General features: G+C 52.5%; 8 protein-coding genes across 8 annotated transcripts; 4 read left to right on the top strand and 4 right to left on the bottom strand.

Moving 5' to 3' along the window:
* Positions 1 to 564: 564 nt before the first annotated feature.
* On the top strand, positions 565 to 1,184 carry J4E90_005042 (uncharacterized protein; the record flags this gene model as incomplete). Its single annotated transcript, XM_051434600.1, has 2 exons — positions 565 to 633; positions 855 to 1,184. The coding sequence occupies 2 exons, from the start codon at positions 565 to 567 to the stop codon at positions 1,182 to 1,184; spliced, it is 399 nt and encodes a 132-aa protein (XP_051291856.1).
* A 703-nt stretch (positions 1,185 to 1,887) lies between these two features.
* On the top strand, positions 1,888 to 2,477 carry J4E90_005041 (uncharacterized protein; the record flags this gene model as incomplete). Its single annotated transcript, XM_051434599.1, has 2 exons — positions 1,888 to 2,441; positions 2,468 to 2,477. 2 exons carry the CDS (start codon positions 1,888 to 1,890, stop codon positions 2,475 to 2,477), a joined length of 564 nt encoding a protein of 187 aa, XP_051291855.1.
* Positions 2,478 to 2,579: 102 nt separating this feature from the next.
* On the bottom strand, positions 2,580 to 4,862 carry J4E90_005040 (uncharacterized protein; the record flags this gene model as incomplete). The annotated part of the gene is made up of 3 exons (XM_051434598.1): positions 2,580 to 3,337; positions 3,872 to 4,403; positions 4,743 to 4,862. 3 exons carry the CDS (start codon positions 4,860 to 4,862, stop codon positions 2,580 to 2,582), a joined length of 1,410 nt encoding a protein of 469 aa, XP_051291854.1.
* A 4,164-nt stretch (positions 4,863 to 9,026) lies between these two features.
* On the bottom strand, positions 9,027 to 10,701 carry J4E90_005039 (uncharacterized protein; the record flags this gene model as incomplete). The annotated part of the gene is made up of 2 exons (XM_051434597.1): positions 9,027 to 9,070; positions 9,492 to 10,701. 2 exons carry the CDS (start codon positions 10,699 to 10,701, stop codon positions 9,027 to 9,029), a joined length of 1,254 nt encoding a protein of 417 aa, XP_051291853.1.
* A 3,066-nt stretch (positions 10,702 to 13,767) lies between these two features.
* DBP9 (ATP-dependent DNA/RNA helicase) lies at positions 13,768 to 15,697 on the bottom strand (the record flags this gene model as incomplete). Its single annotated transcript, XM_051434596.1, has 3 exons — positions 13,768 to 14,031; positions 14,082 to 14,721; positions 14,778 to 15,697. 3 exons carry the CDS (start codon positions 15,695 to 15,697, stop codon positions 13,768 to 13,770), a joined length of 1,824 nt encoding a protein of 607 aa, XP_051291852.1.
* Positions 15,698 to 16,107: 410 nt separating this feature from the next.
* J4E90_005037 (uncharacterized protein) lies at positions 16,108 to 16,363 on the bottom strand (the record flags this gene model as incomplete). Its single annotated transcript, XM_051434595.1, has 2 exons — positions 16,108 to 16,164; positions 16,217 to 16,363. The coding sequence occupies 2 exons, from the start codon at positions 16,361 to 16,363 to the stop codon at positions 16,108 to 16,110; spliced, it is 204 nt and encodes a 67-aa protein (XP_051291851.1).
* Positions 16,364 to 18,333: 1,970 nt separating this feature from the next.
* Positions 18,334 to 20,673, top strand: J4E90_005036 (uncharacterized protein; the record flags this gene model as incomplete). The annotated part of the gene is made up of 6 exons (XM_051434594.1): positions 18,334 to 18,438; positions 18,492 to 18,660; positions 18,712 to 18,812; positions 18,865 to 19,333; positions 19,382 to 19,464; positions 19,516 to 20,673. 6 exons carry the CDS (start codon positions 18,334 to 18,336, stop codon positions 20,671 to 20,673), a joined length of 2,085 nt encoding a protein of 694 aa, XP_051291850.1.
* Positions 20,674 to 21,319: 646 nt separating this feature from the next.
* On the top strand, positions 21,320 to 23,131 carry J4E90_005035 (uncharacterized protein; the record flags this gene model as incomplete). Its single annotated transcript, XM_051434593.1, has 3 exons — positions 21,320 to 21,542; positions 21,599 to 22,050; positions 22,106 to 23,131. 3 exons carry the CDS (start codon positions 21,320 to 21,322, stop codon positions 23,129 to 23,131), a joined length of 1,701 nt encoding a protein of 566 aa, XP_051291849.1.
* Between the last annotated feature and the right edge of the window lie 859 nt (positions 23,132 to 23,990).

Here is a 23,990-nt window from a genome sequence, read left to right as displayed (position 1 = left end):
ACGAATGGACGCGTATGTGGCATAGGAAGAAGTGATTATCCCGAAGCTGCGCATGCAGCGCATCCAACTGTTGTGATGTGGCCCCGCACAACTAACCAGGCTACCCTCCTGGCAGCTCTGTTCCCCAATCACATATCAGGTGGCTTCGTCAATGGCGTTTTGCCTCTTATTAGGCAACCCCGGGCACTGTTACGATCCTTCCAGGCGAGTACTTGGAGCAAACTTCCAAGGTTATCACATCTGTAGCCAGAATGTGTCACTTGAGATGCCTGAACGGCGTAACTCTCGACTGAAGCGACAAAACATCGATGCTGAGGATTGCCTACAGCTTGCCGTTCATCGACTGCCGGCCCACCCCACACATGGGAAAAACTGAACACCCAGGAGCCTACGGAGCCGTTAGGTTACTAACTTCGCAAGCTTTTGTCCTGATGTAGGCTCTAGAGTGTTCGGGGTGGGCCCTCTGTAATGCAGCCTTGTGGGCCTGATGTGACGACCGGTATGCAATGACGGGGCGATATCTGACTCGTCCAGCCAGACAGTGACCCACAAGCCACGTTGCGAATGCTTGCGGGTATCTCTTGTCCGGCAACCCCTCCGTCGCCGCACTCCAAGCCATCGCGGCAGGAGACCGTAAGTCACTCCAGCTCACTTGCGAAAGTCTACAATGTACTGACGAATCTAGTCACCCAGATGGCTCTGCATTATGACGCCCGTCAAGTCGCCGCTGTCCAGGCCGTCGCTGCACAAAGCCCTCCAGCCCCACCGTCAACTTAGACTTGACCCCGCACGAAGCCGTCTCTGCTAGGAAGTGATGAAGTAATCTGGTAACAAGGCGAACAAAGCCGCCATAGATAATGCAAATCCTCGATCTTGTCTTGTGTCTTACCGAGGCCGAGTTCCACAACCACTCGAAGAACGCCCGTCGCTATCGCCAGATACAGAAGCTCCCATACCCGATCGTGCCGCCCCGCTCATCTCATATGATGTTGCCGCAACAAGTGCAAGGCAAGCCGCAAATCCAAGAGTACCCCGGCGCCGACGAATACGAAAAGTGTGAGGGCGGGATCATCCCTCTCGATGACGACATCTGGGAGGGATGCAAGGAGAACTATCGCCGGTTCTGGGCTCATCATGGGGTCGAGGAGAAGGTCAGGCAGTACAGCGATGCTGACTGGGCCTGAACATTGCACAAAGCCATCATACTTGCTCTTCCCTCTTGCCGTCTGCCTGAACGCAGCTGCTCTTACTATCCGGTGTCTTTAGCAGAGCCGATGACTACTTGAGATAGATCAATGATATGTCTCTCATGCTTCACCTCCTTTTGTTCATTTCGAAACTGTCGATTTGGATGTGTATAGTTGACCGCGCCAGCTATCGTAAAGAACAAAAAGTCAGGTGAACCCGTAGTCGCTGCGATGTTCGGCGTCTTGTTCCTGAAGATATCTGATAATATCCAGGTGTGTGCGGGGCGGGATGCTTGGCTGGGGGCGGGCCAAGACAGTGACGTAGCTTAGGCTGCCGCCTAATCGACCCGGCACCTGTCGCCGAAAGTCAACTAGGAAACAACACCAACGGTCCATCACTGGAGCCCACGACCAACATGGAGAGATGATTGTGACAAGTTCAGCGCGCTAACCTAGGGAAAAGCTAAACAGCCTAGAGCCTACGTTAACGTTAGGTTGCCTACTTTAGAAGTTTTTGTCTTAATGTAGTCTGTAAACCTGTTTAGTCTTTTTCTTGTATAAGGTGGTGGCGATTTAACAGTGTTGTTCATGTTCTTGCGGTGCAATACCGCAATGGCGTCCGCGGCGATTTCCCGAGGGATGTGAAGAGCAATGTCGGCCAGCCCATACGCGAGCCGTCAAGAGCAAGTCTTCCTACTTCATGCTGCAAGTATATTCCCTCCATCCGCTCCTAGTGCCGGATTACGAGAAGAAGGAGGACAAAGCCATCCGGCGGCAGGAAAAAGCGTTGAAGAAGGTGGCAAAAGGTAAGGGCAAAGCAAAGGCCCTGACTGCGGACGACGAGTACGACCCAGAGGGACCTGATTGGGATGCCGAGAACGATGTCGACGAAGGGTATGAAGAGAACAAAGCCGCGACAGAAGCGATCAGCGCCAGAGTTCTCAACCCATTCATCCACGAGGAACACGAGACATCGGCAGAACTGAGAGTCAAATGGTTGGCGAAACTTGCGGATTGGTCAGAGGCGCAAGTGTTTGAATCCCCACATGTCACGGCTATGGTGGACATGCTCTACAACCTCATCAAGAAGCGACCCGAAGACAAAATCATCGTCTTCTCCCAGCATCTCAGATACCTCGGCATCATCAACAAGGGATTACGCATGCGGCACAATGTTGAATGTCTTCGATCCGATGGCACCGTGTTGCCGAAGCACCGAACAGCCATCGAGAAGAAGTTCTTGGAAAACTCCGAGTGCCTTATTCTACTCATCACCGCAGAGTGCGGTAGCGTCGGTCTCAATCTCACAGCCGGCAACATCGCCGTTTTGTGCGGGGAATGGTGGAATGTCTCGAACGAGAGGCAGGCCATGTGCAGGGCCTTCAGGCAGGGTCAAAAGAAGATCGTCATGGTCATTAGGCCTTTCGTCGTCAACTTGGCTATCGACAGGGAGATTGCCAAGAGGCGCATGGCCAGGTTGGATGTCAACAACGACTTGACCAAAGCGTTGATGCACAATCTTTGCTTGACGATATCCTTCTTGAGGATGGCACATGCTTGGTCGTAGGTTGTCGGCATAGGATTGGGCTTCGTGCGGGTCGCCTCGAGGCTCATAGCGGCGGCCTCGTCGACAGCATCCTGGACCCAAGGCTCGCAGACGCTGATGGGGACGTTTCCGCCTGAGAGCTCAAGCTCCTCCAGGGTCCTCTTCATACGGAAGCCGGCTTTGAAGCCGATGTCGCGACCGATCCGCTCGCCGTCTGCGAAGGCAGTGTTGCATAAGGTAACCATCGTGGAATCGATATCGTCGTACTTCGCGTCGACGAGCTTATAGATCTGCTCACGGAGTTCCGACTCGTGGGCTTTGTGCGGTTGGAGGCGCTTATCGAATTCAGCACTCACTCGGCGCTCAATCTTGATCTCTGCCCGCTCGTGCATGAACTCGTTGTACGAAAACTTCTGCTCGGCGAAACGCTTCATCTTCTCAAGTGTCTCGTTGCATATCCGCTCAATCGCGCCGCGTTCATGCGCTCGAGCCGCGTCATTCCTCCGGTCAAAGCTCAGGTGTGTATCAGCAACGTCGTCCTTGTGCGTTTGAACCAGGTGGGCGGCGGCCGCGTGTTGCAACCTCGCCAACTCGCGGGCCTGGTCTGCTTTCTCATAAGAAAAAAGCGTCACATCGATATTGTGGCGTTTCCTTGGAGCAGGTGGGCAAGCCAGAGGTTGTCGTTGGCGGCTGACTTGAGGTCGGTGATGGCTTTGTCCTTGTCACTCTGGAGGCTAGCAACATCGGCCCGTATGGCTTTGTTCTCTGGAGTCAAAGTCAGTAACAAGGGACCACCAAGGGTAGAGCTCGAAATCGGACAAAGTCACATGATACATGGAGAATCCGAACAGGCCTGGAGCCGACATCGGAACAGCGATACGCAATTATGAAGATGCTGAGTTGATGTAAGCATCAAAGTAGTTATTATTGTTCAAGGAAATCCCTAGTCTGTAGTTTACATCAGAACAAAACGTTGCAAAGTATAAGATTTGGTATTGATGTGGGCTCCAGGGTACCTCGAAAATAATAATAATTATGCCAGAACTCACAATAAAACTTTGGTCTGCAGCCTACATCGAAATGAAAAGCCGCAAAGTAGAGGGTCTAGCATTGACGTAGGCCCCACGGTATCCGGCACTGTCGGAAAATGAGGTGATTATCCTTTGCTGCCCGTTCAGGGCGTCGCATCTCGTCCCGACATCAGCGAGCGTTGCGGACTCATTGCGGATGTCCCTGAGGAGGAGGGCACCAAACGTAATGGACATGTCGTATCGCCCGATCCTGTACTGCAGAAGGGCGAGCTCGTGGTTGAGGTCTTTGGGAACCCCTTGCATGACGGAGGTCGACAGGTCGATTGACCGCCAGTTGGCTTTGTGCGGCACTGACGCGTGTGGGGATGGTAACATAACTCGCGATCCAGAGGGCGGGCCTCTCAAAGTGACGATACTGCCTGGCGCTATATCGAAGACGATTGCCCGTTGCTCCGTTGGTGGTCGTAACACCAGGAGCGCGATTTCGATATGATGGCGGATACTTCGGCACGCCGTTTCCAGTCGGTCTCGGCCGAGCGACTTGCTGTCGTGTATGGTGGCAGCATAAACAACGAACTCGAGACTGTCGGCGGTCTCTTTCTTGGCATCCAGAAGCCAAACTTTGTTGATGGCTTTGTACTGCTCAATGACCGCTGAGGTCAACACATGACAGGGATGTACGTGCTTTCAAACCAGCTCAGCTGGCCAGTGGACTGGCGCGGACTGCGCATGTTAACGGTGCAGTCAGTGTACTCGGAAGACGCGATGCATACTTTTAGCTTCATCCATCTCCCCCGAGCTACCCTCTTTCTCATCCCTTCCATATTTAATAGGCGGATTCAGTCATCGTGTATCTCGTGTGTGTAGCGGGAGTCGTGAGTGGCTCGTCGTTGATGGGTCATCGCGGTACCATGGGATGGGATGGGACCAGATTTCGAGATTTGCGCACACAAAGAAGATGGAATTTCCCCGAGCTACAATGTCCTCGAATTTGTTCTCTAGGAAGAACTGAGCGAATTCTTCTTCCCGATGGCGCCGTTCCTCTTCCTCCGCTGCCTTCAAGTTAAAAGCGCGGATCTTGGGCCACTCCGGAGCCATAGTTGGTGTGTTGGTGTGGATGTGGTGGGTCTCAGCTACCGTAGGTACTAGAGACAGCAGAGATTGGGCAGACAACACGAACATCCTGTCAAAGTGTCAGACATCGCTTCATAGATCTGATCTGACGTGTTATCGTACCATTGCGCCTGTTCAGTGTGTTATGGCTTGGTGCTGATACCTATTCGTGCCGTGCTTTCGCGGTGTACGAAATCTGCTCCAAAACGCGTCCATTTCACTTTAGGGCAGTATGCTCACAAGTTGGCTACGTTCTGATGATACAGAGCAACCAGTACCCATAACAGGGCGTCTGACCTGGTGTCCCATTACGATGATTGCGATGGTGGTACTTGGTGATGTGAGCGAGAGGTCGGTCGTCATCTGCCAGGTTGACGCGTTCAGCACAGGCCCACGACGCGGTTCAATTGCTTATCGATAAACCTTACAAGACAATGTGGGGCAAGCTGCGGTTTCAAGTTTCAACACAGCTGGATGGCATCACCCCACCAAACACAGAAAGAATAGAATGCGCCTTTGACTCAGACTGCGGTCTGGTTCTGGATCGACCCCACCAAACACGACCTACGCAGTACTTCTTTCGAATCGTCGGTTACCCAGCTTTGCCGCTCCGAAAGATTCATAGAGCGCGTTATGGTGATACGAGGATCCAGGTGGAAACATCCTGATGCGAAGTGAAGAACGGCATTATCATACCATGACAGCATAAGTATGAAATCCCGCAAACTTTCCCGAAGGTGAAGCGACACTGGTCTTACACTCAGCCAATAAGCTCGTCCCCTTTTCACCTAGGGACCAGTCAAGAATAAATATGTGCGCGATACGCCTATACTAAGAAGAGAAGTAGGAAATGAGATCAGCTAAATGAAACGAGGAAAACGACGTTGGAGGACTGCGTATGGTGCAGCGCTTCCAAATAGGAAACGCGAGCAAAGAGCCTAAACTACAAAAGGAAAAGATCGGTACTCTGCATGTGGCACATATTCTTGTTCCTGTCATTATGCCTGCATCGCAGCATCAAAGTATTCTTTAATGAGATAGCGGTGATCTAGTATCACCATCCTCAACAACAAAGGCTCCACCGTTATTGACACGACTCTCTAGCTTAAGGTATCCTTCTTCCGTGGATTGGACTTGGATGGAATATTTTGTTAAAGCATCCTCTGGAAGTTGATTAGGTGCGACTACCGTAGTATGAATGATGATGTGATCACCTATTCTCATACCGGGTTTCGCGGCGCCGCGACCTCTATACGTTTGTATCGGTCGAGGGAGTTTAGTATATTTCGAAAATTACTAATGATATACGTACATGCACTGACTGAGTTCGCCCTTGTTGCGGACAACCACAAATCGGCGTATTTCACTGAAAGCCGTCTCACTATATTGTACACTGCCGGAGTGCGTCGAGTTTGCGGGTCTTTCTAGGGTTTATCTGGCCGGCAGGTTTAGTCCAAACCGAATGTCGCGCAACTTACCCCTGGCCAGATGAGGATGCATGGTTGGAATTGAGGTCGTCCAATTTTTCCACTGCTGAAACTGCCCTAAATCGGCTAGCACAGCTCGAATCAGAACACAGTTTACTAATAATGCATGAGTTTTCAACGGAGCACAACGATGAAGACTAAAACTACCCTAATGCCAGCGATCCAAATGTACTATGAGATCTGATGGATGGATATGATCTGAGGTTCCACCAAGACGCAAGAACACTAGCAATACGATGAGGGGTGTCTCGAGAAGCTATGTGAAGCGACAGTTCTCTACCTTTTGCTACCTTCCATGCAATAGACACTCTTGTTTTTCTTGACTATCAGCTTCGCTTCCACGTGTCTTGTCGCGGACTAAGCCGCGGTAGAACTTTCTCTTGAAGCTTGACGATGCTTCAGCCACGACATGGATGTATTGAGCCACCGCTTGGGGGTACAAACGCATACCCTAGTAATATGCACATGTCCTGCAAGCCTTCCTGCAAGTGCATCTGGTCATGAGTCACACGTTCTTCCAAGGCACATCTCATGATATATCTTATCCACCAATCAACAGTCGATATATAGCAGAGCCGCAAGCCTTTCGGCCGCGCTCGTACCAGCACACCAATCTGGAATTGACCCTTTCATCCATGTCACATTCCAGTCTTCATCCGTTTCGCGTACAATACTCAGCTGCTAGCCAACAGGTTTCAGACTTCTGGTCACTGTACTATCGACCAGCAGGCTTCGTAGCCCGTTCAGCCGTATCTTCAGCCGTGTCGCGTCGCTCACCGATATAGATGTCTTAGCGCGGAGATGATTGGTCAGTCTGGATGGGCTTATTGCCACGAGAACAGCAACCAATTGATCGTGCGGGGAGACGCAAGTGTCACTGTCATCTCCGTAGTGAGATGGCTGCCTCACTCATCTGTCGCGGAGTATCTCGTTTACCGACGCCATCAGACTTAGGTGACCTATCGCAGCCAAACAGGCAGATACGTGGTGGTAAGACCTGCCTATGCCCAGTTACCAAGACGCAACATAGGGCCAATCTGATAATAAGGCAATAAGCGACATTGTGCCCACGTCGCGCGGGGTTATACGGCAAAACCGGTTATACGGCAGCGCGCGGGTAGCCAAACAGCTGGCGCATGCTGCAGGCTATAGTCACGCGTACGATGCTGCGTGCATGCCGTTCAGCTTTGCGCTGTGAACAGTATATCTTTCCGGAATGAGTGGGTCGGACGGTATTCCCAGCCCTACAAGCTGCATGCACTCGTTTGGCCTTAACCTTCAGGCAGTCGCTAGGGCGGCGTGTAAGACGGGAGCTAGGCGCCTTCTTGCATGCCGCGGTGGGTCAAGTGGGGTCCGGCGGCCCGTTGGAACTCCGGTCGATGGGGCGGTACATGAGGCAGCATCAAGCGATGCCGTGTCGTTCTCTTGATCTTGCTCCGCGGTTGAGTTGCTGGCAAAGTGACAAATCGATGTTGACTACCCAACTGCCGTGCCATCTGATTACATATCACGGCCAATAGTATTCGCATGTCAATCCCGAAGCTCATGCTCACATACGATACCTATCAATACGCCATTGGCGAGCTTTTGCAACTCCTTCCAAATTGAGCGTACCGCGCGGTTGGCGATTATCGGTAACAGATGCTGTGCATCCGTGGCACCCCGCCGGGTCCGTAACACCGGCAGTTGTCTTTCTATCGGGCCGAAAGAACTACGGTAGCCTTACTTTCGGGCTCCGATGTGCTGACACCGGGTCAGCAAGGCATCCACTCCCACGTAAGTATGCGTCCTGCTGATCATCTCCACCGTCGGAGACAAACAGCTGAGCCCGACAGTGTGGTCGGTATGAGTACCAGCTCGCATGACGCCTGCAACTAGTGGATTGACCCACCACTTTCCTCTTTCAGCTCATCGACGTGGGCAAACTGGCGTTTCATGAGGTCTCGGGTTGACTAACATGACATGCAGACGAACCAGTAGATGTATTGAGATACCGGATAGATGAAGGAATAACCAATCGCGAACCCCCAGCGAAGCCAGTAATCCTCCCGAAATCGATATCTGCATGCTCGAAATGTGCTCTCGTAATCGCAAGTTGTTAAAGTATACAGTATTAGAACAATTCCTGGTAACATGTAATTACAAGAAGATGAAAGGTAAGACTAACCGAGCAATTCTGCTGACATCTGTCGGAACAGGGGTAGATGGGCGAGTTACGCCACTGACTGCTTGCGTGCATGAACTCCTGGACGGTGCATTGCGATTGATGGAGTGCTTTTACTCCTCTTTTTCTTAGATCCACGAAGCCAGCCAAGCCAGCTGTTCGAACTCTTTCGTCTCCCTGATGTTGGTTGAGCATCAGACGTAATTGCGGTCTCGACGAAGTACGGCGTCGCCTCAATATCGGGAGTAGATGATAGAGGTATGTGCATACGAGGACTCGGTAAGGTGATCCGGGTCTCACTATCCAAAGTTGGCTGAACGTGTGTGGGTTTCGCAACATCCGAGTCGGCGGGAGTTGGCGGATGAACATCAGCAGGAAGCCTTGGCTGTGTTAGATCGCAATGCTCATAGTTTGTTGAAGTCTTTGTAACCGTCTCCTCAAGACCCCGTGATATTTGCGCTGGAAGATGCGTGTGAACATCGAGACTATGCCTGACCGCTATCGCGCAGCTAGGATGATGATCCATATCTGTGCCTTGGACGCTGTCTTTCCGTTTAGCCGCATCGCTGTACTCAGGAGGACAAGTACATCGGGTATGTTCGGCAACATCATCCACCGGAATGCCACCTTCAGTTGTTCGCTGCCGCATACCCGGAGATCGCCCATTGGAAGATACTATCGGGCAGCCCGTCTTTCTTCCCGTATCATCCAACCGATGATGCTGTGACAGCGATAGTGACGGAGATGATATCGACAAAGCATCCCGATCATCTTCTTTTGGCATCTCGCGTAGCTCAGAGCCTTGTGTACCGCCATTTGTTCGATCGCATGTGCGCATCTCTTCTGGATGTGGTGATTGCAACTCAGGAGAAGGGGGTGCGCTCTCCACAACGTCTCCATCGCGACAAGACACAGGTTCGTGACTCGTTCCAATGGTAGAGGTATCACAACGCTCGTTCCTACCCCCGACCTCATCGACGCTATCGTTGCTCCAGAATCGTGTTGCCCGCGCCCTCCAATCTTCATCGGTTGAACTGGCGACTTCACGATCCTCTAGTGCGTTCAGGTAGATGCACTTCTGTACAGCGCTGACTTTAAGATATGTGAGAGACCAGTCCCGAATCTTCTCTTTCGTTGTAGGATCATCCTTGATCGAATGGATAGCACTCTCGGTCTGTGTTCGTCGCATCGACGCTGAACATGGTGGTGTAGCTGTGAGGTCATACATTGGATCGGAATTCCGTCTTGCCAAAGCCCAAGCCGGTACTTCTCGGATTCCAGACATAGCTGCTACTTTCAGCTGCTGAGCGCTAGCTTCACAAGCCGAGAGTTCTTTTAGAATCTTGAAGTAATCGCTATTGGGGGCTGCGGGATCAATATCAGCAGTTTCGACTCCATCAGCAAATAGCACTCCCCCTCCCTCTTGCCATACGATATCAGATGCCTTGTTGTGCCGAATTTGGTCGAAACCCTTCCGTAATCTTTCTACCTCGGCAAGTTTAGCGAAGTATACTTCACTCGTGGGGATAGGCGTAGCTGTGACGTCCAGAGTAGGGACCACAGAGCGCAAGGACGGCGAATGAGCAGAATACGGTGTGCCGGGCACATGGCTTGTATCGAACCACCCTGCTGCATATGCGATGGGACCGGGGGTCGGCGGGGACGACTGCGACGGTGGTGGATGCGAAGAAAGATCATACGTTTGATCTTGAGAAGCAGCCACACCTTCGGAATCCTCCTGATTGACAATGCTCCAGATATCGAATTGATAGAACCCATTCTCTTGATCCATGAATCTCCATTCAGCCCCGGTAAGGTCGCGTTCAGCTTGCAGGTAATCCTCCTCGATTTCTCCTAGAATGTCACGGGCTTGCGCAACAGCGTTGTAGGCGTCGAGTATAGTCTCCGGTATCCCATCCCCAGATTCGTTAATGAATTGACGTAGTCGGTTCATGAAAATGACTTCAGCGTCGCCAGCATCCACCCGCTTTAATCGAACATTGCGGCTTGCAGTCCGCACCTGCTCACGCGTAATGAGTAGCTGCCTTCTAGCTGAAGCTAGCTGATCTTGCAACTCTGACAAGCTCTCCAAACGGGCCTCGACACTAGCTCGAATTTGCTGGGTTTGTGTCGTAGATGCTCCTTCGACCTCGGTCGGAAAGTGCTCTTCCATCTCGCTTCGACGTTTCTAACAAGGTGTAGATGGGAGAAAACCTGATCAGTATTGGTTTTACGGGGGATCAAGTGGTCTTTCATGACCGAAATGACAGCATGATATGGCTCTCAAGGACGACCCTTGCAACGTGCTCAGCCTTCCCCTTGAGCATTGGCAAAGATGAACACCTGTCAAGTTCCGAGGCCTGTCGGTCCCCTATAAGACCGTGGGTGGCAGATCAATGGCCGTGAGGTCCACGGACCAGCAAGCGCGTGTGTCCGTTCCGGTTGTCAAACATGAGAGGAGCTGAAGCCGTGCAGCCGGAAATTGATTTGTGCTCGGATGTAGTAACACAACAAAGCAAATCAGCATATGCATGCAGCATCCCGGCTTATCTGGTGACAATACTTGTGTGCGGGTGATTGGTGCGTGGAGGTACAAGCCCATTCCACAGGACATGCGTGGGCCGTGCCGGTTTTGAAAACGCAAAACTGGTCTAGCCCAGAAGTCGCCTTGTTGCGCGTCGAAAGCGTCTCTGTACAGTACGCGCCTGCTCGACATCCCCAAGGAAAGCAGATACAGCGCATATGCAGGTTGTTGCGGAGGTGGAGTCGTGCCATTCCAGATTCATGGCGCGCATCACACCCTCTTCTGCTGATCCTTATGAGATAGCAGAGCCGCAATGCTCCCGCTTTCCCAGCTTTTGCGCATATAAGACATACCTTCAGTCTCCGCGAGAGTAAGTGACACTTTGCAGGGATATCTAACCATCCGCACAGGTATATCGAGCCAGCCTCGAAAGCGACTCCAATTCGATTGTGTACCCAGACAAGGTTAGGAATTCGCCCAGTTTGAGCCTCAGTGTCGCAGTGAAAACGCCCGACATGGCGAACAACGGCCAAGGGTGGACGTGGAGCCCCGAACACCAGAATTACTACTATGTTACATACGATCAGTACCGTCAGTTATGAAACGTCTCACGCTGACATCCAGTCGCTGACCCCTCTAGAACGCCCTGTTTACCATTGGGGCCAACAGCCTCAAGCCTACGTCCAACAAGCTGAGTCTCACGCGCCCGACACGCGTCTCAGACAAGACTCAGCGACAGATCCGCAGATGCCCGAGCCAGGTATGGTGGAATAGTCATCTGGCAGCAAAGCAGACACTGACTTGGTCTATTCAGCTCCCCAAGACGTTCGTACGCTACAAGGGTTCATATCAGGCACGCCACAGACTGGGTGGTACGATCGTCTAGACATTGGTCAGTACATCGAGACGTTCGCAAATTTCCTCTAACACCAAGTCAGCTTATCGAATGCGAACTGGTCAGGAAGCGCGAGAGTTTTTCAAGGTGGGAAAGGTTTTTGCCATGCTATACACCGAGACAGCAAGCGACACCTCCGTACAGTACCCCAACGACGAAGCATACACAGTGATACGGTTCGGACAGACCGCACACACTAATATCCGCCGGTTTGTTGTTGTGGAAGTGAGGCGGGGTTTCGTAAACGCTTGGTAAGATTCAGTGTAACTATCGGAAGTCGCGATAGAGCGCTGATCCATTTTAGCGGTTTTGGTACCTATTCTGGTCGTGGAACTCTTAAGGACGGATGCAACCCAGCCGAACATACAATCGTGTACTTTTCCGGGACTGATCCTGCATCATGCTACATTCCCGGCGAATATGAAAGCGGCATGATCAAAGAGCCAATCGAGGTTGTGCCTGCTGAGCCAAACGAGAGGATCAGGAGAGAGTCTCGCATCCGATTTGGCAAGGTGTATCCAATTGAGATGAACGTCAAAGTCAAAGACATTGGCCGAGTTCGCGAAGACCAGATCAGTGCACTGATCAGCTGCTGGGCGCAGGAAAACCATGCGCCAATCCTGGCGTATACTCCTTCATCTTCGACCGCCTTCTCTTCGAACAACTGGTCATCGGGCGGGTTTTCTTCTCAGCGTGTGTAATTGCCTCCTGGTGGTATGCGGATGAATAGCCTGACCCTATTCGATCGGCGAGAATTCTGGCTGCCCGTATGAGATCACGAAACTAACGGCCGAAGTATTCCATATTTGCTCTGACGAGGTTCGGCACGTGAGCGTACCGTTTCTTTGGCTTTCCCATTATCAAATACGTTATATATGACCAAATTGAATGACTTCTCCTACGTGACCAGGTGCCATTTATAGTCTGATGATCTGGAATGTCGTGATAGGTCTGGTAGGTACCGGATTTCTCCTATCGTGAGACAATAGATGGCGAACGTCGGATGCCGAGTGGCAGTGTTCGATCGAAGCGTATGCGGGAGTTTCGCGATTCGGGTGGGTTCGAGGCTGCGGTATCTGGATGTCAATACACACATTCTGCATCCTCTCTCGCTACACGGTCGCATGGGCACCGCTACTTCACAGACGAGTAAGCGCGATTACTGGAGATGCGATGGTCCATCGAGCGCGACTTTGAAGCCATAGGTCCAGCGGCATCGAGGCGCGGCGCGTAGCTGCCAGGGTCGCCGGCGCGATATCTCGGTTGTGTTGGAAAGGAGTTCGGCGTGTGAGATAAGTCGCATGCGCGCTGACGATATTAGCAGGGCGCTCGTCAATAGATCGTGGGTGCGCAAGAGTGTTCGAGTGTGGAGGGGTGGACGATTGGCAGGAGCGGAAGGCGGCATCGGTCACGCGCCATCTAGTGGGTCCGCACCGCCGCGCCCATCATCCAGATATAGTACGGCATCGACACCAAATATTACAACGTGCCACGCACCGACATGCAATCTGCAAGGCCAATGCGAAGAGAAAGCGCGGATGCATCCATTACATGAAGGCCCATGCTCAAGAACATGTCCATCGGCGCCGTAATGGCCATACCCAATTCTTTCACCTTAGCATGATGCTCGACTTCGTTGGTGTTCCCATTATGTATGCGCAGATGAGATAAGAAGTACTGAGCGGTGGCCACATGGACACGAATGGCTGACTTGTAGATGGCACGATCATTGGAAGGAAAGCTCGCTGATGTATTTTGTCATAGATCTGATGCAAGTCTACGAATGACATTGAAAGGGAGCTGGCCGAGGACGTAATGCCTTATTTCCTTCCTTTACCCCTCGCATTGAACGTCTTCAAAGGGTCGACCTTGCCATTCCTCCTTACCACTTTCCTGCCCTTGCCCTTGGTATATTGTTTCTTCGCCCTTGGTATGTTCAGGCCGACAAAGCCAACATCTTGCGGCTTCTTCCCTCCTGGTAGGAGGTAATCGGGGATGTGTCGCAAGTGGGGTTGTATTCTCGCGGGATGGTTGAGAGTTTGGTCGTGGCGGAGATGCGCGAGCGCTTCAGGGTTCTCTTCGAACTGTTACAATGTTAGGATGAGCCAGCAGCGAATGATACGGATGAACTTACGTATCGAGACAGCTTCTGCGACTTTGCCAGCTCCATGTGAATTTCCTTGATACGTGCCTCACGGATGGCGATCCTGGTCACCGACTTCAGGGCATCTGCGAACCGGTATCGGAACGGCTCTAATCGTTTCATGTCGAACTGGTAATCCTCCAGCTTTTGACCCTCTTCTTGGTGCTGCTCTACCTTCTTGAGAACCTCTTCGTCGTGTTCACATCCCGCAAATGTAGTGGGCTTATGCTTGCGGTATTTGTCCTTCGGGATAATGAACGAAATGGCGGTGCCAGATTTGCCGGCTCGTGCTGTTCGTCCAATTCGATGGAAGTATGATTTGTAGTTCCCGGGGAAGTCGAAGTTGATTATACAGCTGACGTTCAAGAAGTCGATACCGCGAGAGACGCCGGAGTCGGTCTCCTTGTCCTTTTTCGCTTTCTTCTTGGGTCGCGATTCGTCTTGCACACCAACGACGTCGGTTTCGTCCGAAGCAATGAGGATCTTGTAGAGATCTTTGTTGAACTCCTCCACGATATGTGTTCGAGACGCTAACGGGAGTTCGGAGTTGAGAACGATCGCCTTGATGCCGAATTGCTCGAGGAAGAGTTTGACGCGGTATGATCTGTCGACGTCGCCAACGAATACGATACTAGAGGGAGAAAGTCAGTGAGTTTCCCCAACATAGTTCATGCCGGTGCCTCTTACCTCTTTCCATGGACAAGATTGAGTTTCATCATGGCGAAAAGCAGGAGGAACTTGTCGTCCTCTGCCACCTTCAGCACGTATTGCTTGACCTTCTGCGAGTCCTTATCCAGATCCTGGAGCTTCAGTACAACGGGATCTGTGCAGAGCAGGCTTCCAAGTGCTTCAACATCCGTCGAGAGAGTCGCTGAAAGGACGATCTTCTGGACACCAACAGGGATCTCCCGGGCGATGTTCTCCATGTCGTCTGCGAATCCGTAACCGTTGATCAAGTCACCCTCGTCTACGACAAGCGTCTTGATGTCGCTGACTGACATGGCCGAGCTGTTGATGTTTGCCCATGCCCTCGCTGGTGTCGCGACGACGATCTCTGGTTTGTCCGCGAGTGCTGCCTTGATGACGACATCTGATTCCTTGCCAGCGATGTTGCGGACCCGAATCGATTGCCCACAGTGTTGTGAGAGCGATTTCGCGACCGTCGCGATTTGTGAGCAGAGTTCTTTAGTGGGCGCCAGGATGAGCGATTGGCCTTTCTGCTGCAGCGTCTTGTGAAGGATGGGGAGAAGGTAGGCTCCCGTCTTTCCAGTACCTGTCCCCGAACGCGCAAGGACGTCGCGTCCCTCTAGTATTAATGGTATGCCTTGAGATTGTACTGCCGTTGGCGATGCCCATTTTAGGTCGCGGATCGCTCTCAGAAGACGGGGCTCGAGTTGTAGTTCGGCAAATGAGGCGACTATAGGTACTGGTTCGGCAGAAGGTTTGGCCTTAGAGCCTTTCTTCTTCTTCGGTGTGGGAGCGGTTGCAGTCGCAGTCGCGATTGTAGTGGATGGTGTGGGTTCGGGCGAGCTGCGGGGCTCGGACTGCGACTCGTCGCTCGATGTCACCTCTGGCACGTCGTGCTCGTTGAGTTTGCGCTTCGCCATCGTGTCGGAATTTGGATCGTATCTACGGAATGTGGTCGCGTCGGTGTTCGTCGAGGTTTGCGCTGCCTGCATCTACCAGTTCTGAACTTTTTTGGCGCTACTGCCGGGCGGCCTTGGCGTGACCCACAGCGGAGGAGCGAATGCTGAACGCACTGCGCCGGTCACGACTTCCATCACACACGCAACTGGGACTGAGCTGCAAATACAGATGTTGGCATCACAGAGCTGTATACCGCGAGGTCTAAAGCGAATACATTCTATGCCATTGTTACTCGGCGTCACATGTATGTTATCGTTGATCATTTGAACATAGACATGCGCCTTTTAGAAGCCGCGACACGAAACATCAGCCGCTATTCATTTCGACAAGAACGATCAAGCATGACCTCGTCAGCTCAGTTCCACAGCGTTCAGCCTCCGATCCCGATCAGGCCCTGATTCGTCTTGCAATAGTCGTCGCATGTAGCCTGCAGTTCTACGTCAACAGGTGCCAACAAGCAAGCCAACACGAATACGTACCCTAGGCATGCCTCTTCTGCCCCCATCCTGCACCATCTTCTCCAACGCTGCAACATACTTCGTGATCTCTTCGTTGTCCAGCTTTTTCAATGCCGTCAGCACGGCATCGATCGTTCCCTGATCAGGTCCTTGGTCACTCGTGCTCATCAGGTCGATACCTGGGGGCGTTTGGGTGAACTCCACTGCCGTCGAATAGCTCGCGTAGTATGGAACTCTGTTCGCGTCGCAGCCCCAAACCAAGATGCTGTATTGGCAGGTAGCCCCGGTCAGGATTCCGGTTGCTGCAAAATCTAGCACTGCTGGCAAGTAGGGATGCGGTGTATCGATGCCATATGTTGTGATGATTGTGTCGTTGCCTGGAAATTGGAATGAGAAGAGGTCGTTCACCAGTCCATTGGGCTCAGAGGGGTCGATCGGAGTTGGGTCGTATTGCACGTTCCGCATCGCAGCGTACTGAGGGTTTGACGCAAGAATCATCGACCATGGTTGGAAGTAGAACCCGACAGGTGGTGGTCGCCATGATCTGCCGTGATGGGCATGATCCGTGGTATTGAACGTTGGAGGTATGCGAACCTGTACGCCTTCCGCGCCCACTTTGCGCGGACATCCGTCTGGGGTGGTGTGCGCAATGGCACCGAGTGCAAGCGTGGAGAGTATCAAGATGGAAAACATGATGCTAGTGGTAGTCTGTAAACTAAGAAAAGAGCTCAAGTCTTCAGAATATATGCACTTGACATCCGAAGCTCCCGCTGACTGTCTTCCTAATTAGGAAAGAGGCCGGGGTAGTTGCTCGTGGTCATCGAACGTTGGCGAATAGACACGCCAACCGAGCCGTGAGTCGGGTCACTCGCTCCTCACCACGCACAACAAGTGCGAGATACTACTTTGTGCAATCGTGGGCAAGCCCAATGAGGTACCAATAACATATTGCTTGTCCATGGCGCGACGCCAATATAAATGCCTCGTGCATGCAACAACAAGCCTTTTCGTAAAGTCCAGAAAAGTCCGTTGTAGTCGCAAGGCGTAACGGCTCTGTAAAATGTCCTTCGTATCATTTTGCTCCGCTGTTTTGAGTAATCGAATCGAACGACTCTTGTAGCCTCGATACTTCGAATGCGAGGGTACATTGTATACCTAGATGTTAGCTCTGCTCTATTATTCGCACACCGGTACTATGCATTCTCCTAGCGAGAGCCAGAGTAAATCCATGCTGTCCTCACGAAATTGTAGGTGTTGAGCGCGTAGCGACATGGAAGGCTACGGCGGCAAAGGATGGCGGGTGGAGGCCCGTGGATGCCGGATCCAAAGCTTTGGTCTCACAGACATGTGCGAACGGCCACGGTTCAGCTGGAGTGCCATTTCAAGACGAACAAGCACGTATGTGTCGAAGCTATCGAGTAACGACAACATTGCGAAGATGCAGGTCGATCATTACCGTGGAGAAAGCCGGACCAGAGAGGTTCTCTCATGCAAGCCGACTTCGGACTCCACCGCCAGCGCGTGCTCATTGGCTACCACACCATCGCTTATCTTCACTCTCCTGTTTACCTCATCGAAACCACCAACCCCAACCTGCCTCCAACATGCCCACCATCTCCACGCCCAGACACAGCTCTGGCTGCCCAAGCAAAAAGTCACAGATCTCAGCCACTCACAGCTGAGCAAGAAAATCTCCGCTGAGCCATTCGGTCCTGCCCGCCACTACGAGGCAAGCGCGATGCACCTCCGTTGCAAGGCCGTTCGTTATCAGCATAGGCGAGCGATCATGCAACGCCCAGTCGGCTAAGAGCTGAAAGTGCCCTACAACAAGACCTCATTGCTAATATAAGCTTCAAAATTGCGTAGAAGACGAGGTTTTCAGTCTTGGCCGTCGTTGCACGTTACCTAGTCTTGACATGCGCCTATCTGTAACCAATCATGTGCCGGCCCGATTGCCAATCGACGAGATGGTTGTGTGCGGTTGAAAGGCTCGAGATAGCAGTCTTGGGACCGAGCTGAAGCCGGGAAACGGGAATCGTGGGGATGCATTGGAGTATAGATACGTCGTCTGCCCCGCTGGAATGGTTCGACAGCCAACGCTTTGAAGCTTGACGTTGAAACAAGCTACATCTCTCGACATGGCTGGCGGCGGTACTCCTGTTGGCCCTTCTGCTTCTCCCCTTGGCCAGGGTTGGGGCTATGGGATCGTGCTCGGTGTTGGCTTTCTCTTCGCCCTTGGCATGGTATGTGTACCTCTAGCTAATGGTTACAAGCGACACAGTCTAACAACCTCAAGGTCTTCACCACTTGGGTCCTCAAGCGCTACAACAATGAAGTGCAGACTTCGGAGATGTTCTCGACTGCCGGCCGTACGGTCAAGTCTGGTCTGGTAGCTTCAGCAGTAGTGTCTTCATGGACTTGGGCAGCTACCCTGTTGCAGAGTTCTTCGGTCGCGTTCCGCTACGGTACGTTTCGACACTGCATTACATGAAATTAACAAATCTTAACGTCATCAGGTGTTTCTGGACCTCTCTGGTATGCCGCTGGTGCTACCGTACAGATCCTACTCTTTGCTACCGTTGCGATCGAACTCAAGAGGCGAGCTCCTAACGCTCATGTGAGTGCAGCATATCCTAGCCATCGTAGATCCAGATCTGACCACCCCGTAGACGTTCCTTGAAGCTGTGCGTGCTCGATACGGAAAGGCCACGCATTTCGTGTATATCACGTTCGGCCTCTTCACCAACATACTCGTGACAGCCATGTTGTTGACTGGCGGATCTGCCGTCATCAGCTCTCTAACCGGTGTCCCTACAGCCGCAGCCTGTTTCCTACTTCCCCTGGGTGTCGTAGTCTACACCATGTTTGGTGGTATCAAGGCTACGTTCCTCACGGATTACGTCCACACCGTTATCCTCCTCATCATCCTTCTTACTTTCGCATTCACGACTTATGCCACTGGTGACAGGCTGGGCTCGCCCAAAGCAGTGTACGATCGTCTGCAGGAGCTTTCGGCAACCACCCCCGTTCCCGGTAACGCTGGTGGAAGCTATCTTACGATGAGGAGCAAAGATGGCGCGATCTTCTTCGTTATCAACATCATTGGAAACTTCGGAACTGTCTTCATGGACAATGGATGTGAGTGTTCCTCTACATGGAATGGTATCAGAAATTGACAATAGTCAGACTACAACAAGGCTATTGCTGCATCGCCAGTCCATGCTCTTCCAGGATACATCATTGGTGGTCTTTCCTGGTTCGCTATCCCAGTACGTTCTCCATTCATGCTCATCTCAAATCCGTTCTGACGTCGATACTAGTGGCTTTGCGCGACCACTATGGGCCTTGCTGCGCTTGCACTGCAGAGCACGGAATACTTCCCTACCTACCCCAACGGCATGGATGAAGCATCGATCAGCGCAGGTCTCACCCTTCCGTATGCTGCTGTAGCTCTCCTCGGATCTGGAGGTGCAGTGGCTACCCTCCTGGTTGTGTTCATGGCTGTAACTTCAGCTTTCTCGGCCCAGCTCATTGCCGTCTCCAGCATCTTGACATACGACATCTACGCAACCTACATCAACCCCAGCGCGAGTGGCCGACGTCTCGTCTATACTTCACACGTCTGTGTATGTGGATTTGGACTTGTCATGGCTGCGTTCTCAACGGGACTTTGGTACGCAGGTATCAGCATGGGCTGGCTGTACGTCTTCATGGGCGTAATCATTTCGTCTGCGGTGCTTCCAGCAACCCTCACGTTGATGTGGAAGGGTCAGAACAAATGGGCGGCCACTTTGTCGCCAGTGTTGGGCCTTTGCTGCAGCATCACCGCCTGGCTCGTCACCACCTCCAAGCTGAACGACGGTGTGATCACTGTCGCTACTTCTGGCGCCAACAACCCAATGTTGGCTGGTAATGTTGTCGCACTGCTTTCGCCCGTCATCTTCATCCCGGTCCTGACCCTGATCTTCGGAGTTGACAACTACGACTGGGTGTCAATGAAGAACATTCGCCTTGTCGACGATTCGGATGTTACAGCAGCTGCGCACATGGATATCGAAGCCGTGCACGGCCGCCATGCTGCCCTCTCCCCAGAAGCCGAAGCCGCCGAACAAGCCAAGCTGTTCCGCGCCTCCAAGATTGCAAAGATCACCACCGCTACGCTGACACTCGTTCTTCTCGTACTTTGGCCAATGCCTCTATATGGTTCCGGCTACATCTTCAGTCAGTCGTTCTTCTCAGGATGGGTCATCGTTGGCATCATCTGGCTGATGTGCAGTACTATGGCTGTTGGTGTATATCCTCTATGGGAAGGCCGTGAGAGTTTAGCCAGGAACTTCGGTGGTATGTGGCGCGACATCACTGGCAAGGGCCGTCGTCGCGGGGATCATGTTGAGGTGGTGGAAGGTGAGAAGACAGCTGCGTCAGGAACGCAAACACCTAAGGAGGCTGATGCGAAGGCGTTGGAAGAGAAATCGTAGATGAAGTTGGCAGACACACACACACATACGGCGGAGCCTTCATTAGACTGTCCTATACCTCGCGCAAGAATGGAAGATTCTCTGGAGAGCACAGATTTCCCGTGTAATGCTGATTATTAGCTGCTGTTCCAGGCCGCAACAGGCAAGCGTCCCGCTCGGTGCTTTCCTCGGCCACCTCCTGAACTCTTGCACATCACCGCGAGCATCGACCCGGTTGCTGGTACCTCGTGATATTGATTACAACTCTGTCTAACGCTCTCAAGACGCGTTCGGTGCTTCTTCGCCCAACGCTGTGGCGGTTGACCACGTTTTGCAGGGAGCCTCACCCGTGTCACCACGAACGCCTTCCCAAATCCAGGATACACGCGCGGGCAAACACCGCCCCAAGAACGCGCTACTGGGCAACGAAGAAGCGCGATTGCAGGAAGTTCCGGAACAATGTTCTTGTCGATCAAATTGTCCGGGGTTGCTCCAGGTACCCCGCGACCCCAGTGCTTACCCGGTAATAACTTCGGGGCATCTCCGCCGAGAGGCACGTTAGCTTTCTTCGAGCGACGTGCATGCTTGCAGCGGTATATAATGACCAGAGCTACTATGGCTTCAAGTTTATCCTCGCCGAGCACATTTTCGCATCGACGTGATCATCATGAGTGCCCTCAAGTTCCTCGGCCTTGCTGCGCTCGCTGCGGCTGCTCCAGTAGAGGAGCGCGCAAAGAAGCCCAAGAGCTTTTTGAAAGAGCTTGGAAACTCGACTTGGATTATCGGCAATGAAATCTGGAATGTTACGCAAAATCGCCAGTATGCCGATAAGCTGTGGTACAAGGGCAAGGACCGCGTTGGAGATGCTGTTGGGCACTATGTTAGTTACAGTATGTGTGAAAAGGTGCTGCAGCAATGGAGTCATAACACAGCTAACAACTTGTAGACGGTGCAGCGTCTGATCTGAACTGGACATCCGCCGCAATCGTGGACTCGGATACCGATTACATCAACGTCAAGTTTACGGCGAAGGAGGGTGACTTCCATTGGGTGATCTACGATGACCTTCCAGGCGCATACCAGTACTTTGTCAATCACGACTTGCCTACGCTGGGCGAGTTCCGTACATTATGGCGTCTCGACAACACCTCGTTTCCACGTGGCCACAACAACGTCAAAGATGGCGTGCTTCCCGCATTGGAAGAATACCGTCAAGCTACCAACGTCCAGGATGAAACCTGGCAGAAGGCTGACGGGTCATTCTTGACAAAGTATGACTGGAGTGGATTTGTTCGAGACCAAGAATACTACGGTGTTTATGGAGACGAAGTGGGGAGTTGGTACCTCAACCCTGGGAAGGACTACTACAACGGCGATCATCTCAAGCAGGAGCTCACGGTATGTTCGATTCGGCCGCCTCGCTGGTATGCGGTTCGATGCTAACCTCTCAAAGGTCCATCGCGAGTCCCAGACTGGCGATGCAGTCCAACTGAACATGATTCACGGCACACATTACCAGGCCATTGCGCGCGATTCGTTTGCTGATGGCAAGATCTGGGGTCCATGGCTCTGGTACCTCAACGATGGCAGCAAAGACGACGCCGCAGCCCGCTGGGAGAAGGAGGAAGCAGCCTGGCCGTACAAGTGGTTTGACAACAAGCCCTACCAGTCTCGCGGCAAAATGCAAGGCAAGCTCCTCTTGAGCGACGGACGCCCAGCTGCTGGCGCTGCCGTCTTCCTTGGAGACAACCGCAACACCACAGTATCCACGCTCGACCAAGGCCAGAACTACTACTACACCACATACGCCGATGAAGATGGCAAATTCGACATCCACGACATCCGTACCGGCACCTACGCGCTCTATGCTTGGGGCAACGGCGGCTCGATCGGCTATGTCACAACGAACTTTACCCAAAACGATATCGTGATCCGCGAAGGCAAGAACACGAATCTCAAGGAGATGACATGGAAGGTCACCGACAGCGCGAAGCGCATCTTCCAAATCGGCGACTTCGACCGCACAAGCGATGGCTTCAAGCTCGCCGACCCAGCCCACCCATTCGAACACGCCCGCATCTCCAAGTGCCCCGCAAACCTGACCTACACTGTCGGTACCAGCTCCCCTCTTGACTGGTGTTTCGGCCAATCTGCTCTTGGCACCTGGTCTGTTCTCTTCCCTTCCAAGAGCACCTCCGCCGCTAAGTTGACGGTCTCGCTGGCGGGCTTCTCTCAGGGCTCGAGCTGCGATATCCTGCTCAACGACGTCAAGGTGGGAAATATCACCAGCGCCAGTCTTTTGAATAGTCAGGATACGTATCGTGGTGCGACACGGGCGGGCGAGTGGAGGTTGCTTGAGATTCCGATCGCAGAAGGCGCGTTGAAGGGGGAGGGAAGTAACCGTCTGGACATCAAGGTTACTAGGACGACGCAATGGAGAGGGTGGCTTTGGGATAGCTTGGTTCTAGATGAGATGTAGAAAGAATAGTAATGTCATTCGATGTGCACAATATGTTCTCAGCATTACAAGCTCAACGTGGTTGCCGGGTAGGTGACTTGATCAGGTTAGCGCCACCCTGAATGTAAACGTCATTTTGCCCAGCTCACTCAGGAGGTATCGCAACCCCGTCTCGCCTACCCGCTGCCCTGTGCCAGCAGCAACGCACTTCTGGGCTTCGCGTTCGAGCCTTGAGCCTTATCGCGAGCGAATCTGAGTCTGCGTATCAAGGGGAGGGTAAGCAAGAGTCGGTGGTTTGCGAGTGTTCGTCTTGAGTAATCGGCAGCAACGCAGTCCTGGAAGCCGCTATCGAATGCTGGGTTCAGTATCGAGGAATGATGGTACTAATGTATACATCCAGCGCTGAAAAATGAGCCACTCCGCATATTGCCTTCAAGCCATTCCAATCCGCCCGCACGTTAAGATGCAGCTTCCGCATTCAGCGCGAGACGAGACCAAGCTGCATTCTGAGTTAAGTCGCATATCCTTCTTACTTACTCTGATCGTCTTTCCCTTCTCCTTCCTCGAGACCCGCCGTAAAGGCGAATGACTCAATGAAAAAGATACGGCGAGTTGAATCGCAGGATGGACATGCCCAATGAATACGACTTGCGTCGCATGGCTTGCCACTTGATCTTGGAAGTGCGAGCACTCTCGACACTTGCCCAAGGTGAGATGTTGAGATCTCGTCCGGCCCTCGAGACATCCGTGAAGATGCTTCGCGGTCGGGACTTTTCTACGCTCGGTGAAGACGATACCAAAGGGGTGCTAAGGTGGGATGGGGTACGTACCTGATGTTCATCCTCCGGGCCCCACGAGTAATAGTCCTGAGTCTGGGTAT

The sequence above is a fragment of the Alternaria incomplexa genome, assembly GCF_024043165.1.
Source record: "Alternaria incomplexa strain BMP 0042 chromosome Unknown scaffold_6, whole genome shotgun sequence".
NCBI classification, from domain to species: Eukaryota; Fungi; Ascomycota; class Dothideomycetes; order Pleosporales; family Pleosporaceae; genus Alternaria; species Alternaria incomplexa.
Note: the sequence above shows the minus strand (reverse complement) of the source record. Positions and strands in the feature narration are given on the sequence as shown.